Source organism: Anolis sagrei, chromosome 1 (assembly GCF_037176765.1).
Source record: "Anolis sagrei isolate rAnoSag1 chromosome 1, rAnoSag1.mat, whole genome shotgun sequence".
Classification (NCBI taxonomy): domain Eukaryota; kingdom Metazoa; phylum Chordata; class Lepidosauria; order Squamata; family Dactyloidae; genus Anolis; species Anolis sagrei.
In genome coordinates this window covers 238,508,361-238,527,543 of record NC_090021.1, presented here as the reverse complement: position 1 = coordinate 238,527,543, position 19,183 = coordinate 238,508,361, and the positions used below count along the sequence as shown (strand labels likewise).

General features: G+C 38.6%; 1 protein-coding gene across 3 annotated transcripts in view; it reads left to right on the top strand.

Annotated features, from left to right (window-relative positions):
• The window catches only part of ANO9 (anoctamin 9), a 56,475-nt gene that overhangs the window by 30,340 nt on the left and 6,952 nt on the right, over positions 1-19,183 (top strand). For all 3 annotated transcript variants that reach the window (XM_060770062.2, XM_060770080.2, XM_060770071.2), the window contains 16 exons: positions 882-940; positions 1,630-1,712; positions 2,127-2,261; positions 3,161-3,257; positions 3,703-3,763; positions 5,411-5,493; positions 7,033-7,137; positions 9,085-9,249; positions 9,354-9,390; positions 9,959-10,070; positions 11,331-11,388; positions 12,575-12,672; positions 14,535-14,698; positions 15,123-15,275; positions 16,717-16,864; positions 18,322-18,438. In XM_060770062.2, coding sequence (XP_060626045.1) covers positions 882-940; positions 1,630-1,712; positions 2,127-2,261; positions 3,161-3,257; positions 3,703-3,763; positions 5,411-5,493; positions 7,033-7,137; positions 9,085-9,249; positions 9,354-9,390; positions 9,959-10,070; positions 11,331-11,388; positions 12,575-12,672; positions 14,535-14,698; positions 15,123-15,275; positions 16,717-16,864; positions 18,322-18,438 — 1,675 coding nt within the window. The remainder of the gene's footprint in view (positions 1-881; positions 941-1,629; positions 1,713-2,126; positions 2,262-3,160; positions 3,258-3,702; positions 3,764-5,410; positions 5,494-7,032; positions 7,138-9,084; positions 9,250-9,353; positions 9,391-9,958; positions 10,071-11,330; positions 11,389-12,574; positions 12,673-14,534; positions 14,699-15,122; positions 15,276-16,716; positions 16,865-18,321; positions 18,439-19,183) is intronic.

Here is a 19,183-nt window from a genome sequence, read left to right as displayed (position 1 = left end):
TTTCACAGTCTAGTACTCTCAAGCTGTTTTGGATTACAATCTGCATCAATATTTGCCAATATGGCCAATTGGCAGAATGATGGGGATCATATCTGAACAACAGCTAGAGGATCATATGTCTTTCCCTTCTTGTTGAAGACCTTAAGGGTGATCACCAGTTCTTGAACTTTATCCTGAAACATATAAAAGTGGAGTGAACCTGTAAAATCTTCACAGCTGCCTTTTAAACCACATAAAAATTTCTAGACTTTCTACGAAGGCAGCTTCACTTTCTAATAACAATTTCAACTCTACCATAAAAAGTGCTTTCTTTAGAAACTGATGCACCTGTTCCATAGCTGAGGAGGATAATGATAATGATAATAATAAAAATAACAACAACAGAAATAGAAATAAATGCATAATATTTACTCTTGATATTTCCCATCAACTGAGGGTCTCAGAGTCAGACCGGATCTTGGGACAGCTGTAAACATGAATTTTCAAAAGGGGACATTGCCCCATAAAAAAAAAAAGCCATACGTATACAATCAGTTGTATGTAACTGTGTTATTGAATTTGCTGTCAGTATTTTCTGCATGGAACTTGGCTACTCAAATCCAGATTTAAAAAAATAAAGTATAAACTACTCAGCCATTGAATTTTACCTCTCAGTCTGATCTAACTTGCAGGTTAATGTGAAGCCCAAATAAAATCTGCTCCTTGGTGGAGGGTATATGTAACTCATATAAGATTCATTTTTTAATTCATGTGGCTTATGAATGTGGTTTTTTTGCTGCTTCATTTTAGGATAGCCATAGAAAATATATGTTTTTAAAATTATTTACACAGCATTGGAAGAGTTTTTAATCATTATCTTCCTATTTCTGCTTTGATATTAGAGAAACTTCATGACTTGATAAAGAAGAAAGTATTTGAAACAGCATTTCCTTTACATGAGGTGAGAAAATCTGAGGGCCAAGCTACATGTTATGGTTGCATAAATTAAATTAATAAGCAAATTTTAAACTGTTAACAGAAACTTAAGAATTGCAAGGAGTAGAGAGAGTCTTGAACCCTCTCCCCGCAGTCATGGTTTGCCCCATCAACACCACAAGAGGCTTTGTGTTCCATCAATTCTTTTGGTGAAAAATAGATACCTAATAAAATACAACTGAAAATAAATATTAAAATGGCTGAATATGGCCAACAGGAAAAAATACTATTTTGGAAGATGTGTTAATATTTCTGTTGAATATTTTCTAGATGCTTGCTATTCAGCCCTTTCAAAATGTCTCAAGGAGCATGTATATTTGGAAACTTAGTGAGTGGTCACTGTTTTCCCTTTATGAGGATGAATATTGCTCATAGCAGCTATTTTATAGTTTGTTGAGTCTTTTAATATTTTTAATTGATAGGGGTTTATTGTTTTATGTGCAATGGGGTTAATATTATTGTTATTAATTTAACCTTTTATATTTTGATGTATGTGTTTTGTGTGGTGCTACTGAGTGTATCCTGTGAGCCGCCCCAAGTCCCTCCAGAGAGATGGTGGTGGGATACAAATTATTATTATTATTGTTACTGTTATTGTTATTATTATTATTAGATTGTTAAGAGTTGTAACTTCTGAAATCATATTGTATCCAGAGAGAACATCTGGGAAAATTCTTGAAAATTAACTGGGCCCGATGGAGAGATATCCTTTATCCGCAACCAATTGGGAAAATCAGGTATGGCATAATCTTTAATGTTAGCAGTCATTGTGAGGATATTCTGAAGTTCAAATGTTGAAACTAAATGTTTCAATGTATTTATATACTTTTCAAGTTCAAATTTAGGACAGAAGTAAAAGCAAGGAATTAAAAAAACATTTTTTTAAAAAAACCCCTAGGCTTTGTTTTTAAAAATTAAGTCAGCACTTATCACTTTTGTGGGGTATGTTGCAGCATTTAATTATTAGAAATTGTCACACAGTGACCCTAGTGTTTTACTTTTAAGGATAGCCGCTTTGAGGATCACATGCATCTAAAATAAAGGATTTATATCTGGAATAGGCACAGTTGACATGGTCTTACATCTGTGTTGTATCAAATCAAGGAATTTTTTTCAGAAAATATTTTCAAGTTTCTATGTTTTTATTTCAGGACATATTTTGGGGAGAAAATTGCCCTTTATTTTGCCTGGTTGGGTTGGTATACTCGCATCCTATTCTTTGCAGCCCTGCCAGGCATTTTCCTTGTCATATATGGGTTCTACACCTTCAGTAGCGGCCAAATCAGGTTAGTGATCAGGATTACAAAAGATATTTTCTTCATGGCAGTCAGTGAGGTACATGCAAGACACCTGTGCATACAAGATGTACATGAATATTTGCATATTTTGGTGTGAATAGTTTTGTGAGCCTGGGGAATAGGAGCACCTCCATAATAAAATGTAACCTTGTGCCATAACAATAAATACTTTTTGATTTATTTGGCCTTATGGAATTCCTCCAATGGTTTTTGGTCTTGTATATGAGCAGTTTGTAAGGCTGTAGTTTTTGCTTGAGAGATTAAGAAGGAATTGTTTTGCCAGGTAATGGGTTGTCAAGCTTGCTGAAATTAAATTGAACTGGTTCTACTGAGCATCTGGATTTAAAACCCACTATGAAACTATGCATGTTCTGTCTTGATATCATCAAGGCAAGGACGAAGAACCTTTTCCCCTCCCAGTGTTTATGTTTGTTATGAGTTAATCCAAAGCCAGAGTTCTCCAACATAAGCAAGCAGATTTACAATCTTCGTGGTGCACCTATAATACCTAACTTACGCCTTGTTTTAATATTTTGACTATATTTCTACTGATATGTTAACCCCTGAAAGGCAGCCAGTAAAATAAAAATTATTTATCCTATAGTGCCAAAATGTGTTATATAAGTTGACCTAATGTTGGCTTGCTACGAAAACAAGAATGTGGCATTGCTCAGTGTGATGCTTACCAAAGAATGGACAATGATGAGGGGAGGGCTTTGGTAGAAACTGCAATCAAAGCAACTGATTGGTGTGTTTGTGTGTCTGACTGTGACCACATAGGCTTTGATTTCAGTAGCTTTTGGGTACAACTCTGTCTTTGATCTTTTGTTGAATAGGTTTAATAGCGAGATGATCAAGCATAAACCTTTCTGCCTTTCTTGATATAGCAAAGAGATTTGTGCTGCCAACACCACTATAATGTGCCCGCTTTGTGACCAGAAGTGCCCATTTTGGCCCCTGTCAGACACTTGCACGTATGCCAAGGTAAGAACTGCACAAAACTTTCTTTTCCCCTTATCATGTCCTTATAAGTACAATTTGGAATTGTCAAGGAAACAAAACGTTTACTGTTGGTTGTAGTTCCTCTGTGAAGATAATATTACAATATAATGGTACGGTGCAATATAGTAATGCTATATTGCACTATACCTATGCTAATAATATAATATATTGTATGAAAATATATATTGTGAGCCGCTCTGAGTCCCCTTCGGGGTGAGAAGGGCGGCATATAAATGCCGTAAATAAATAAATAAATAAATAAGATTTAAAAGTCCTAGTCAAAGACAGTAGTAATGTTCTGCCTTTGTCTGCTCTTCCACCCTTTTCTGATAATCACATGACTAATTTTTTCTATGAGTAAGTTTTTAGCGCCATACGCCATTCTCTTACATTGATGACTTTGACTCTTCTTTCCTTTACCATTCAGGTTACCCACTTGTTTGACAACAGAGGGACAGTCCTCTTTGCAATCTTCATGGCAGTTTGGGGTAAGCTTGAGCTTGGGGTGATCTCTTCTAAGTTTGAAGGAGAAAAATATTTTCGTGCTTCACTGTTGACTGAAATCGAGTCCTTGGATTGTGTAGGAGTTTTATTATACATTTGGCATGTCTGCAAATTACAATAATAAGTTTTAAAAGTTACCTGTTCTGTATTGGAGCCTAGCCAAGACCAGAAAGTTAGATGTGATAGAAAGTTAATGTGGCTGCAATTAATGATATACACTATTTAGCACTAGCAAATCGTATTTTTAAAATTATTTGCATTTATTTTATTACTTTATTGGCATTTGAGAAGTGAGATGCCTGTGAGAAAGGACAAGAAAATATAATGCCAGAAAACACAGTAATGGCAGTTGCTGTAGTATCTTAAATATTGCTTTTAGTCCTTTTAGGATTAGGTTCATAATACTTCACAAACCTTTTTCACACTGATCCCTGTTTCAGTGTGACAAGTGCACAAAAACTGATATTTTCACACATTACCTTTAATATCAATAGGTTGATACTGTTTCCTACTTTTGACTTTTCACAGTCTGGCTCTTTTCTCCATCCTCCATATTTTTTCATGCCCCACTTTCATTTATGGATGTAGCCTGGGAAATTTTGAGTTACATAATGTTGACATTCGGACTTGCTCTTGGTTTCAATTTTTTTGATACCAGAAAGATAGAATTGTTGTTACAGACTTTTTTCTTTTTGCCACTGTCCACGATTTAGCACATTGTGAAACTGAGTGGATCATTGCTATTTGCTTTTTAGCACATGCTCATTAATATATAATGTGGAAAAGTCCACACTTTCAAAAGTTACCTAATATTAATATATTTAGGTCTCCTTTAATTTGGAATCTCTGATTCCTTTATATATTATCTGTATTCATCTTTTTGGAAGTCAGTTTTTCTCTATTTGCTATATAGTAGACTAAATTGAAGACTTCTGCAGAGTAGCTGGGAGGGAAGATTCCTACATAGATATTCAGTGTTATATATAGGTAAAGTGTCCCTTATCCAAAGTACTAGGGACTAAAAGTGCTTTGGATTTTGTGGTGGTTGTTGTTGTTGGTTTTGTTTTTTTATTTTGGATTATTTACATACACATAATGAAGTGTCTTGGAAATGGGACCTAAGACTAAACATGAAATTCATATATAGTTGTACACAACCTGCACATGTAGCCTGAAAGTAATTTTATACACAATATTTTAAATCTTTTGTGCATGAAATAAATGCTTGTGTACACTTTTTTTTTCTCTTGTCAGGAGCGACTTGAGAAACTGCAAGTCGCTTCTGGTGTGAGAGAATTGGCCATCTACAAGGACATTGCCCAGGGGACACCTGGATGATTTGATGTTTTTATCATCCTTATGGAAGGCTTCTCTCATGCCCCTACATGAGGAGCTGGAGCTGATAGAGGGAGCTCATCCACTTCTCCCCGGATTCGAACCTGTGACCTGTCGGTCTTCAGTTCTGCCAGCACAGGGGTTTAACCCACTGTGCCACCGTACACTGAGCCATCAGAAAGCAAAGGGGTTACTATCTTAGCCAATGCAGTGGACAGTTTTGGATTTTGGGGCATTTCAGATTTTGGGATTCTGGATACTTTGCCTATAATTTGTTTTTCTCTCTAAATGTACAGCCACTGTGTTCTTAGAACTGTGGAAGAGACACAGAGCTAGAGTTGTCAGTGATTGGAAACTCTACTGGTGGGATGAAGAAGAGGTAAAGTTTACTTAACACCTGCTGCCATCTTTATTTCTGTTGACCAATGTACCAGTTATAACTGACTTAAATGAACATCTCTCATTGTTACTTATGGCTGTGAAGAAAACCTTTCTTTTGGCAGTTCTAGCATATAGCGTGCTAGTTCTGCTGTCCTGCTGTCCTGCTTGATGCTGTGGAGATAGCAGGGCAAAGCAGGGAGCTTTGAGTCCATGGGGGTTGGGAAATGGTCCCATCCAAGGAAGTGGAGGATTGAGTTGAGCACTCAAGGCTGCAGCTCAGTTGCCTTGCTCTTTTCTTGCTTTTCCTGTGCAAGATAGACAAGAGATAAATAAATCTAGAAGTTCAGGAATCGTCTCAGTTTAAATCTCATAATCGCTTGCCTCCTGAAGTACCATTTGAGGGTGCTTTACTTCTCTTACATCTCCTGCACCTGGGAAAGGACAAATGGAGAGAAACAAACTGGAAATTTATTGTAAGGAGTCAACCATTTTAACTGGCCAATATACTGTTAGCAGGAGTGTTCTTCCATATGGCAGGATCTGAGGTCGCAAACATAGGAATAGACCCCTTCCTGTTTGTTTGAAGAGGCAATGCCCATCAAATGACTGGGCAACAAAAAGAAAACGTAAGGAATGATCTCAATATGTTCATATGGTTTGAAGGCATGGGGACCGCATATGCCTGGCTTGCAGATGAGAATTCATAGGAAGTGTTTTTGTTCACTGGGAATTTCTTACAATTGCAAACATTGTATGTGTATTTGGAGAATGTATTATGAAGGAAAAGGGTGTCCCACTAGATCTGGAGTGTGAGAGGTTAGGATGAAAAGCAATGAGCAATCTGGTAGTGGATTTTATTTGTAAACCTAAGCTAAAAATGTTCTCATACCCAACGTCACTGTCCTAAAAGTAGTGTATGAAATTGAAGCTCAAGTAGCATTTCCACCATTTTTGGGGTAAGGTTTAAATAGGGCAAGGCAAATGCCAAATTTATCAAAGATAGCAGTCATATGCTTCTTTGTTCTAGGCAATTTGTGTGGCCAGAATAAGAGTGGAAAACAAAAACCTTATACCATCTCAAGCTTCAGTCATCATTGTACAGCTATGTGTGATTGGCTATAGGGGGATGAAGTCATTAAGCCAAATTGGAGTGAGGAAATGAAGTCAAGATGGAATAAGGGTAATTGTTCTTCTGCTCTCTCTGGAATATTAATGCTCTTCCACAGGATAAATTATTGATCTTTTAAAATTTGTGTTTGTTTTTAAACATAGGTTTGAACAGTTTTATGTGCTTTTATGGTTTAAAATTTGTATTATGGATACTTTAAAATTGTTTTTGGGAGCAACCTTGGGTCTCACTCTAGAAGAAAGGCAGCATAAAATTGGAATAAATAACAACACCAACAATTCACAAGGAATTATGTTCATGAAACATTTTTCTTTGTAAAGAGAAAAATTGTGAACCTTTCTCTTGGCTTTTCATGGTAATCGAAAAGCATAATAAGGATCTGTCTTAAGCCTATATTTCTCTTTCTAGGAGGAGCTGGCCATGGAGCTCATTGACAGCCCAGAGCACGCCCTCCAGCAGTACCAGCATTCCTACATCCGTAGTACCATTGTGCTCATCTTGGTTATGCTAATGGTATGTGATTATATTTTTAGAGCACCTACATCTACATTTTAAACATTCACAGATTGATAATACAGTTGTAAGTCTTAGGTGAATATTGGTAAAGACACGTTTGAGAAAGCAAATAGTTCTGATCTATTATTATTATTATTGTTGTTATTATTATTATTATTATTATTTCTGGGTTGTCACATCTCTATAGAACAGCTTGGTAGGGTGAACTCCACATTTGTTTTTTCCTAGTTTACTACAAGACCTGACAATGAAAATGTCCATGGATACCTCCAAATGAAGTGTGTGTGTCAGCAGAATAGAAATTAGGCAGATAGATGGATAATCCAGAGTGTCATTTTCAGTAATTTAGTGCCTAAAATTTAATTTTGTGGTCAGTGTGATTATGGTGTCTTCAAGTATATTCTCATACATTTTAACACAACTCATTTATGTACATAGATGTTTAGCTTCCATCCCACACAAGAAATGTGCTGTTTGCTCTACACACCCATTTATTTATGTGCTTATACTTTTTAGTAATACTTTAGTTCTCTCTACAACACCCTAGGAGTGATTGTTTCTTAGAGAGTGATGGGGACTAAGAATTGTATTAGAAATCTCCATAATTAAATTACAGTTTCCACAAGGGGCTAACTCTGATAGCGTGTCAAAAACTTTTAGTCACCAGAACCCTGCAATACAGAAGAAGATCAGGGACAATTCCCCATTCCATTTATGTAGCTAGGAAAGGGGGGTATGGCAAAATCAATTTGGCAATTGGGCTGCAAATCCAAGATATTCCAAAGATCAGATACAAGATTTAGTTCTACCTTCTAGTTTAGAGCTAGACAAAGGATCAGAGATCATTTGCGCACTGGAAGTCAGCTACAGGTGCCTAAGAGAAAGGCTTTAAATATTAGGCCTGGGTAACAACGGAAAAATTTGTTTCTAAAATCGATTTGTATTTGGGGTTTTTTTTGTTTCGATATTTAAAATAATTACAAAATTTTCCTTTTAAAAAGTTCGATATTTACGAAATTTCGTAAATGGTAAAAAATTAACGAATCAATTTCCGAAACAATAACGAATCGATTCGTTAATGGCGGACGTGACCGCGAAATACGCTAAAAAACCTCCAAAACCTTCTGAAGCTTCCCTCTCCCTCTGTTGTTGACTGTTGGTGTGATATTATAATTTTTTTCCACTAATTAAACCATAAAACTGGCCCAGACATGCGGACATAATAACGAAACGACCTCAAAACAATAACGAAACGAATACAATATCGAAATCCGAAGCATTTACAAAACGTTTTTGAAAATTCGTTTTTTTTAATAATTGCTCCAGAATGGTTCGTTATCGTTTTGTAATTGAAAAAATTAACAAATTATTAATGAATTATGAATTAACGAAACGAAACCGCCCAGCCCTATTAAATGTTACTTATTTTGGACTGTAGTTTTCAGAATATTCTCCTGCCTGGAAGCCATGTTGTCATATGTGGTTCAGTCCACATTCTGTCTGGGGCTTGGGTCAGTGTTTTGTGTTTCCAAAATGCTCCAAATAGCAACAGTACAGAAACAACAGTCCTGGGCTAGAAAAGAGAGAGTGAGCTTATAAAGTATAGCACTGTGCTTGCAAAGGATGCAAAGCATCTAGTGAACGCTGGAGAAAAACATATAGATCCCAGTTTATTTTCTATCTCAGCCCCGAAGAAGGGGGTAGTTATGACATATGCATTTGCTCTGCCCTTTAAGCACATTTAGAGCACACAGTTCCAACTGTGATGATCCAAGGCCTTCCCCAGCTCCATGGTTTAGAAGAAAACTGGGGCCATTCTGCTCACACACAATGGATTAGAACCCAAAAATCTACTCTTTGTTTTCTCAGGAAGTTGCAGTCTTGCCACCCAGTCTTTTTCTTATATTGTTTCCTTCGTTCTATCATTATGTTCTTGATTTTTAGATTGTCATGCTGATTGGAATTGCTCATGCACTGGTCGTCTATCGAGTTGTAGTGACAGTCATCTTCACTCATTCCGGCTCAGAATTCTTTCGTGAGAAAGCCATTACCATTGCCGTAATGACAGGGGCTGTCTTGCACTACCTGACCATCATCACTATGAGCAAGGTATGGGGATTTGTGAATTTCCAGCCATTTAGTCTTGCATTTGTTCTCCATAGCATACATCTTATTTTTTGTTTTAATTTTTGTTTTATTCTTCCTTGTTGCAGGTAAACAGGCGTGTAGCACTCTTTCTCTGTGATATTGGTAAGAAAAACTGACGCTTTGTCCATAAACTTGTTTGCATGTCATGGAGATCTGTGTAGATAGCCCACACTGGTTTTATGTTTGGTATCTGGGAAAACTGAAACAGTTAACGTGTGACCTTGGGCAAGGAAAGTGTGGCAGAATTATAATGCTTTCATCTTTGAGCATCTGATAAGCCTGCATTATTGCTTCAAAGAATTCCTGTTCTCTAAACACAACAGAGCCAATATTCATAGCCAGTCTCATCAAATGGTCAGGCATGGCAGGAGAAGCATTCCAGCAACTCTTTAGAATCATAGAATTGGAAGAGATCTGCTTCAGCCACCTACCATGCAGGAACACACCAAAGGCTACAAGTCCTCTGTGCCTGCTTTTAGAGATAAGTTAGGATAAAACAGTGGACTAAGATACCTAAACATCTATTTCTAGTAGGATTTGGAATAGGCTTGCTGAGATTTTTTTGTGTCAGGAATGACTTGAGAAACTGCAAGTCACTCCTGGTGGAATAGGCTTGCTTAGATGAATAATGCTTACAGTTAACATTGCTGTCTTATGTTCCTGTTTCCAGAGAAGCCAAGGACATTCAGTGAGCGTGAGAAGAGCTTCACCTTCAGATACTTCACATTCCAGTTCTTCACCCACTTTTCTTCTCTGATCTATGTTGCTTTCTTCCTAGGAAGGTAAACAGAAAGTAGCAAAGGGGGGGGGAGTTCAATGTCTAATGGGTGGGAATGTTCGATTGCAATTGGGAAAAGTAGGCATTAGATTTGGAGGCACTCTCCCTCCGATTTGCACTTCTAAAACGGAAAGCATGGTGGTCTTCCAGTGATGGTGGATTTTTATCCCATCCTTCTCAACCCCGAGCGGGACTCAGAATGGCTTACAAATGGCTGCCATTAGATGCCAACAACAAACAATCACCTTACAAAGCAAACTGACATTAGATAAATACAAGAGTATAAAAATACATTAAAAAGCACATTAATACATTAAAATTAAAAAAAACTAAAAACAGTGCCAAGCCCAAATCCAAATCAGAGTCCAGAGTTCCAGTCCGAAGTCTATCCATGGTTAGTTCTCATAGATTTGGAGGCAAATTTTAAAATGACATATATTTCCGCTATTAAAATGGTGCAATCTGAGTAATTGGTGTTACAATGAATTATTATTGTGAATTTGCTTACTTAGGACACCTTTGACAACTCCTGTATTCAGAATGCATGGAGTGAATCATCTGATCTTATTTCTATATCTATTGGTTTGTTGTGAGTTTTCCAGGCTGCGTGACCACGTCTCTCCAGTCATTTTGCCTGCATCTATGGCAGGCATCCTCAGAGGTTGTGAACTCTGTTGGAAACTAGGAAAATGGGGTTTATATATCTGTGGAAGGTCCAGGGTGGGAGAAAGAACTCTTGTTTGTTTGAAGTAGGTGTGAATGTTTCAATTGGCCACCTTGATTAGCATTTAATGGCCTAGCAGTTTCAAGGTCTGTCTTCTTACTGTCTGGGGAATCCTTTGTTGGGAGGCAATTAGCTGACCTTGATTGTTTCTTGTTTGAAATTCTTGTTTTTTCGGGGTTTTTTTTCTTTATTTACTGTTATGATTTTAGAGGTTTTTTTTAAAATACTGATAGACAGATTTTGTTCATTTTCATGGTTGCTTCCTTTCTGTTGAAATTGTCCACATTCTTGTGGATTTCCATGGCTTCTCTGTCTGGTAGTTGCTAGATTGATCCAGCATTTCTGTGTTCTCAAATAATGTATTTATTATTGTTGTTTCTCAACTTGTCAATTTGATATTTATTTTTTTTTAAATCTGGCTATGGGGCTCCTTTTAGCCCTATTTTATCACTTTGCTCACAGTGACTTCCAAACTACGTAATTATCAAAAGTAGATAGCTTTAGGAATTGATAATATGTTGATTGCATTTTCCTCTTTAGAATTAATGGTCGTCCAGGAGATTATGTTCGTATTCTTGGCAAGTGGAGACTGGAAGAAGTAAGTTGCTTCACTTCAATGGTTTTGCCTTTCTCACTTTTTTTGGTATTCTTTTCAACAATGAAATTACTCTGCCTACCTATTTGTCTTCATGACACATCCTGTGAGCCATTCTTGTACCTGGTGGATGCTGACCACCTTTCTGATTCTCCAAGTTCATCATTTCTTTGGATTTGCTTTCAGAAATTCCCAGAAAAAAAGTTGCCCAAAATGGCAGCCAGCCTGCATCATTATAACATATAAATGGGTAAAGGTAAAGGTAAAGGTAGTCCCCTGACATTAAGTCCAGTCATGTCTGACTCTGGGGTGTGGTACTCATCTCCATTTCTAAGCCGAAGAGCCAGCGTTGTCCGTAGACACCTCCAAGGTCATGTGGCTGGCATGACTGCATGGAGCGCCGTTACCTTCCCGCCGGAGCGGTACCTATTGATCTACTCACATTTGCATGTTTTATAAATGGGTAAGGATGCATTTTAGGTGCAAACTGTAATTATGCTCCCTGGGTGACCTTAGACCAGACACCATTTTTCAAAGCTGCCTTCCAGGGTTTTGTTATGAGGATAAAATATGGGGAGAGGACTATGTGTGCAATCTTATTCTCCTAACAGGCTATAAATGTAACAGAGCATCTATTTCAAAGTGCTGGCTTTGGCCTATAAGGCCCTAAAGAGCCCGGCCCAAATTACCTGTCCGAACGCATCTCCCCCTATGAACCATCATGGAGATTAAGATCCTCCGGGGAGGCCCTGCTTTCTGTCCTGCCATTGTCACAGGCACGATTGGTGGGGACAAGAGACAGGGCCTTCTTGGTGACTGCTCCCCGGCTATGGAACTCCTTTCCTGGTAGGATCAAGTCGCCCCCCTCCTTCCTGTCCTTTAGAAGGATGGTAAAAACTTGGCTGTGGGACCAAGTTTTTGGGACAGGGCAATAAAGCAGCAATAGGAAAGATGACCAGGCCAGTTAGATTTGACTGGAATTTAAATAGTGTATTTTAATATTTTGATAAATGTTTTTTAATGTTTATGTATGGTATGTGAATCTGTGTCCCGCCATTGAATGTTTGCTGTGTATATGCTGTGCTCTGCCCTGAGTCCCCTTCGGGGTGAGAAGGGCGGAATATAAATGTTTAAAATAAATAAATAAATAAATAAATAAATAAATATTTCTCTCTTCTGTTTATCTCAGTGCCATCCTAGTGGCTGCCTTATAGATCTTTTTATCCAAATGGCCATAATCATGATATTAAAGCAAACCCTGAGCAACTTTGTGGAGTTCATGCTTCCGTAAGTCACTACATATTACCATATTAGATCTACCTTTTCTTTGGGGAATTGTGGAATTTTGAAGCCAGAGTGAATACATTGTGTGGAAATGGCTTGTACGTTGATAACTCTTTTATAGGAAGTATCCTATATGCTTCAACCTTGAGTGTGATAAGAATTATTGCATTTGGCTGTAGGAGGAATTTCTGTTCCTTCAAATCAGATTGGCAAACTTGGGAGCATGGCTTAGAATTCCATCCTTTTGTAAAATGTGATATGGCTCATTGGCTTCAATAAACTTTGGTATTTGGTTTTTGATTTTCTATATTTTTTGGTCTTCATTTCCCAGAAACCTTAGCAAGCATGAACAGTGGCCAAGGATTCAAAGGATTTAAACAGAGGATTGATGGTTTAAACAGAGGCTGGATGGCCATCTGTTGGGGGTGCTTTGAATGTGATTTTCCTGCTTCTTCGCAGGAAGAAGCAGGAAAATCTGGATGGCCCATGAGGTCTCTTCCAACTCTATGATTCTATGATTCTGGAAGTTGAGCCCAAAATAATGGAAAGACCAAATGTGGAAAGCCGTTGATAGCATGCTTTTTATATGAACCCACAAAACTCGGTGTCTAGCCCATTCCTCCTCCTCCCCAAGGGGTGAACTTTCGATCTTAAAAGCTTTCAGGAGAGTCAATCTGCTTTTTAAAATTGGTTGTAAATATGTCTGGTACTATATGAAGCATCAAATCATATCCATTTTTTAAAGAAAGAAATTGACTTCTGGCCACTTATTTTAGATTGCTGTTCTTTCAGCATTTTTGGTAGTCCATGCAGCACTTGGAGTGTATTATATTCCAGACTTACCCCAGTTTTCCACCTGTGAAGTAGTGCATTTTGCTCATTCTTATCGTATCTGGAGCCCCCGGTGGTGCAATGGGTTAAACCCTTGTGCTGGCAGGACTGAAGACTGACAGATTGGAGGTTCAAATCCGGGAAGGGCATGGATGAGCTCCCTCTGTCAGCTTCAGCTCCCCATGCGAAGACATGAGAGAAGCCTCCCATAAAAATGGTAAAACATCAAAACATCCGGGTGTCCCCTGGGCAACGTCCTTGCAGATGGCCAATTCTCTCTCACCAGAAGCAACCTGCAGTTTTTCAAGTCACTCCTGACATAAAAAAAATCCTTTTATATTTTATATATATTGATCTGTAAATATGGAATGATCTACTAGGGAGCTAAAATATAAAACAACTTTTCCTGCCAGTAAGATCTGTGATGCAATGAACTTCTAGTCTATTTCACATCTATGGATTTGAACCATTTTGTACATACGAGCATCTAGGAAATTCATGAGGAGTAAAAATAGTAGGCTCCACTTATGAACAGACACTGTTTGTAGTAATTGTATGCCTTTGTGCAAGGAACCGTGTGGACCTTCAGTTATTGGCCTGCAACTCCCATTGCATCTTATTCTTTTGCTCTGCAGTCTAGTAACATCACAACTTTGTGGCAATCTTTCATTAGACTGCTTCCATCAAATTGATTGCAATTGTTGCACATATGTCCATTATGTAGAAAATCTAGCTCTTTAAAACTGTGTCTCTTCAAAAATTAAACACACCCACTAACTTAATGGGTTGTCCTCCATTATCCCCAGACCCTCATCTGGTACACGTCAGATGTAACTCTAGCCTAGGAGAACAATTTTCATTGCAAACCAATGTTATAGATAGATTTTTGAGAGTGATCTGTCATTTGTTCAGGTTAGCATGGACTGAAATTATCACCTTAAAGGCAGATATTCATCTATATCTCTTTCAGCTCACTGAATTTGTATTTTGAAATTTATCTTGTCTTGTTAAATGTTATGTATTTGTCCCAACAGATGGGTAAGCTATAACTTCAACTTGCTGTGTGGAAAGACCCAAAGCAATAGCAGGGTTCATTCAGAGGAAAGAGCCCAGGATCCCTGCAGAGAAGAATGGCTGTGGAACTATCAGCTTAATGAAGTCAACCCCTTCAGTTTGTTTGATGAGTATTTGGAGATGAGTAAGTGGTCCTAACTAATCATAACATCACAAACTTTTCTCTTACGTTAGATTAACTCATTATGTTTTTTCCCGTTTTAAAACAGCGAAAATCCTTGTGGTATCTTTAATACCAATTTTGGCATAAGTTTTCATAAACTCAATTCAAACAGCTCTTTTATCTTCTGTTTTTCTTTTTTGCATCACAGAAAGCTTTTTAGTTAACTTGAGGCTGAATCATTTAAATAGGACTCACAGAAAACTTTGTAGCAACTGCATTGTGCTTCTGGTGGAGAATGCATCTGCATCATTGTGCTTTATGCCATGCAAGTTATTAGACTACAGTATACACATAGCCTCCAGCCCAGCAAATGTTATACATAATTGCTATAAATTTGTCTTTAGCTTTCTGCCTCATTCCAGTATATTTCTTTCTAAATCCTCAGTGATTCAGTACAGCTTCACTACTATTTTTGTGGCCGCCTTCCCTTTTGCTCCGTTGCTGGCCTTCATCAACAACGTCATTGAAATTCGAGTAGATGCCATCAAGATGGTGAGATTACAGAGGCGGATGGTGCCCAGAAAAGCCAATGACATTGGTAAGATGAGTGTCAAAGGTGACACCATTTAGGCATTTTATTCTGATATGCTTGTTGATTGTTGTTATTACTGTATTAATCTCATTTCCTCCTCATATGTTTCCTGAAACTAGGACTCAGTGCAGCTTAATAATAATAATAATAATAATAATAATAATAATAATAATATTTATTTATTTATTTAGTCGTGTCAGGAGCAAGTCGCTTCTGGTGTGAGAGAATTGGCCGTCTGCAAGGACGTTGCCCAGGGGACGCCTGGATGATTAACATCCTTGTGGGAGGCTTCTCTCATGCCCCCGCATGGAAAGCTGGAGCTGATAGAAGGAGCTCATCTGCCTCTCCCCGGATTTGAACCTGCGACCTGTTGGTCTTCAGTCCTGCCGGCACAGGGGTTTAACCCAGTGCACCACCGGGGGCTCCTATATATATATATATAATAATAAAAAACTTTATTTATATTCTATGCTCTCCGAGGGGACTCAGGGCAGATTACAGTACACATGTACAGCAATCATTCAATACCATTATTCAATTAACAAAGACAGACAGTACATAAACAGAGGTAAAGGTTTCCCATCTTTTTCCATCTCTGGCATCTGGAGGCTGTGCTCTACTCCAGCCATTGAGGGGTGGGGTGGGGTGCTGCCACTCTATCTTCCATGCTGAGGAGCTTTCTTGTCTTTAGACGTTTTCCCGATCGAATTGCTGGCATGTCCTCATGGGTGCCTTTTATTACCTTCCCACCAAAGCTTAGTGTTGTGATTGTTTACCCAGAAACAGTGAATCAAAAGGTTGTTTAGGAAGAAGGAAACAATATAGTAACATAGGAAGTTGTCTAATATTGAATCAGATGTTTGTCCATGTAGCTCAGTACAGGTGGAACATCCCATTTCAGGTTTTCTGAAATTCAAAATACTCCAAAAACATCCACATAGATGACTGAGAAAGGTGCACCTGTTTGTTGTAAAAAAGTTTGTTTCATTCACGAAAGTTTAAAAAAATATTGTGTATGAAATTACCTCCAGGCTATGTGTTTAAGATTGATATGAAACACAAATGAATTTTGTGTTTAGACTTGTACTGTATCTCAAAGATACTTCATTATGTACTTGCGAATATTCCAACATCCTAAAAAATCCAAAATCCAGAATACAAACATTTTGAATAAGCATTTCTTCAGTATAACTTTTTCTTACCAGAATTCCAGAATCCGACCCTTTTACGCCCTTTTCAGTTGAATATGTTGTAGCTTAAGTAGTCTGCTCATTTCTATGCTTCATCTTCTACAAGTGCATGTCCTCAACTCATGGTGAGCCTGAGGGGGCATTTACAGCACCATGTTGGGTCGAACAGCTCCACCATTTTGAGAACTGGTTGCTTCTGCCCTCTGAGTTCAACCAATCATGAAAAGGTCTCTTTCTGGTTTTCTCACCCATTGCAGGAGCCTGGTTGCAGGTACTAGAAGCAATTGGCATTTTGGCTGTCATTGGCAATGGCTTAGTAATTGCCATCACTTCAGATTTCATTCCCATGGAGGTGTATCAATACATGTACAGCCCCTGTGTACAGAAGAACCACAGCAACATAGAGTAAGTTACCACTTGACAGTAAGTTACTGACAATCATGGAAATGTGATAAGCAAAAATGAGGAAATTTCACAAGTATCTTCAGAAATGGGGCATGTTTGATGCTGAGTGTGCAAGAAAGAACATCATTTTCTGAAAACTTTCCTACATAAGTACCATATTTTCCGGCGTATTAGAAGACTTTTTAACCCTGGAAAAGCCTTGCTGAACTTGGGAGTCGCCTAGTACGCCGAGTATAAAAAATCACATCTTGTTTTGGGTCCAAAACAAGATGGAAGCTGCTAACAGGCGAGGGAGGCAGGCAGCTGCCCTGCATTGGAGAAGGGCGCACGAAGCAACAGCTGCTGTGTTCCTCCAGCGCTGCTTGGCTACTGCTGCCGAGCTTCAGCTTCCCCGAGGGGCTCCGCCGCTCCATGCCCACCTTGGCTGTTAGTGCAGCAGTGGAGGAGGAGACAACGTGGCCTTCCGGAAAGAATATCGCCTCCTCCTCTGCCGCACTGAGTGGAAGAGCCCCTCGGTGAGGCTGAAGCCCAGCAGCAGGAGCCAAGCAGTGCTGGGGGAGCGCAGCAACTGCTGCTGCTTCGGACACCCTGCTCCAGTACAGGGCAGCTGCCTGCCTCCCTCACCTGTTAGGAGCCTCCACCTTGTTTTTGATCCAAAACAGGAAGTGATGAGCATGGCGGTTGGCTGGCTGTGGCAGTGCCTGGCTGCCGGTGGAGGGGAGGTCACCTCTATGGAGCCGAGAAGCCGTCTTAAGGCCCAGGAAAGCAGGCTTCGGGGCCTGAAGGGGCTGGCAAGAAGGGTAGTCTAATACAGCGAGTATATCCAAATATTGAAATTTTAAATTGAAAAGTTGGGCAGTCATCTTATGTGCCCAGTCGTCTAGTATGCTGGAAAAAATGGTATCTAATATTGCCCAGTTAGTGGCTGCATACATTGCCTCATACTACATGGGTGTATTGTGGCCAGAGAAGTATAGCACTATCAGAGCATTAAAGAATTCACTGTTTTTAAAGAGCTGTAGAATTTAAGGAAAATATATACTCAGTCTATCCTGCTTTCTTTTACATAATCATGAAGTCAGGAAAATTATTCCAATAAGAACCAGGCTAAATGGGGGGATTTTTTTGTACAACAATAAAACTGAAGTGCTATAAGTTACCAAAAGTAAAAAAAAAATCCAAAAGGCACTAAGCTCCACATAATTTTTAGTATGGCACATATCACAGAAATTCAGCACTGAGAATGAAAACAGTCATTACATTAACAATTGAAAATCTAAACCAATTGTACACAAATAAGTTCTATTAAAAGCTGAAAGCAAATGACAAGTGTTCAGTTTCACTCAGCAGTTTGCTGAAAGCTGTTTTGTGTTTTTCGTGCTGGTCTTATAACCCACATAATTTAACTGGAATTATATTGCACCCCATATGATTGTAAACATTTTTGTTGTGTGTAGCTGTTTGACAGGTTACATCAACTACAGCCTTTCTGTCTTTAATGTCCACGACTTTGAGAACCCCAAGGATCTGGCAGAGCTGAAGGACTCCATGGGGAACAATATAACACACTGCAGGTATTGACAAAAGCATAAAATGGTTTCCAGCATGGGAACTTTACAGACGAATCCATTAAGTATTATATTGATCTTAGCCTTACTCCATTCAATAGAACTTGTGTTAGCATCACAGCGGTGGAGTAGTGTGATTGCAAATGGACATAGGAATTATGAACTAGCTAATCTAAGCATACTTTCCTTCAGCATCCTAATGAAGGAGAGCCCAAGCAAATAGGGGTTTGCCCTGAAAGCGATGCTCTTATCCTTTCTGAAGGCACTTCTAAAGATCATGGATCACACTTTTGTGCAAGTACCCATAGCCTCCTTGAAAGATCAAGAAAGAAAGAAATGGACAGGTTCTGGGAAACTGGTGGAATATTTTCTCCCGCCGATAGCTGTCCTCTTTACTGTCACTGCTGGCAACCTCCCCTGACACACATTTTCTGTGAAACAATATGGATGTTTCTTGTGCCTCTTGTTTTAAGTGAAGTATGGGGATTGTGCTGCTACGATGACACCAAATTTTACCACAGTGCCCATAAATTTGGCTGTGTCAGGTATACGAAAACATTTGGAAAGGCACATGTAACTTGCAATACTTTGGTGGAGATACTCAACTTGCCTAAAGATGTGTTTATGTCAGACGTTTTCTCAAGGTAGTTTGAAATAATGTTTAGTGTCTCTGTTAAGTGCTTTAGTTGCAACAAGTTGAGGTTGCAAACAATATTTTCTGTATTCTGATAAAAAGAGAGCGCTCCCTGCC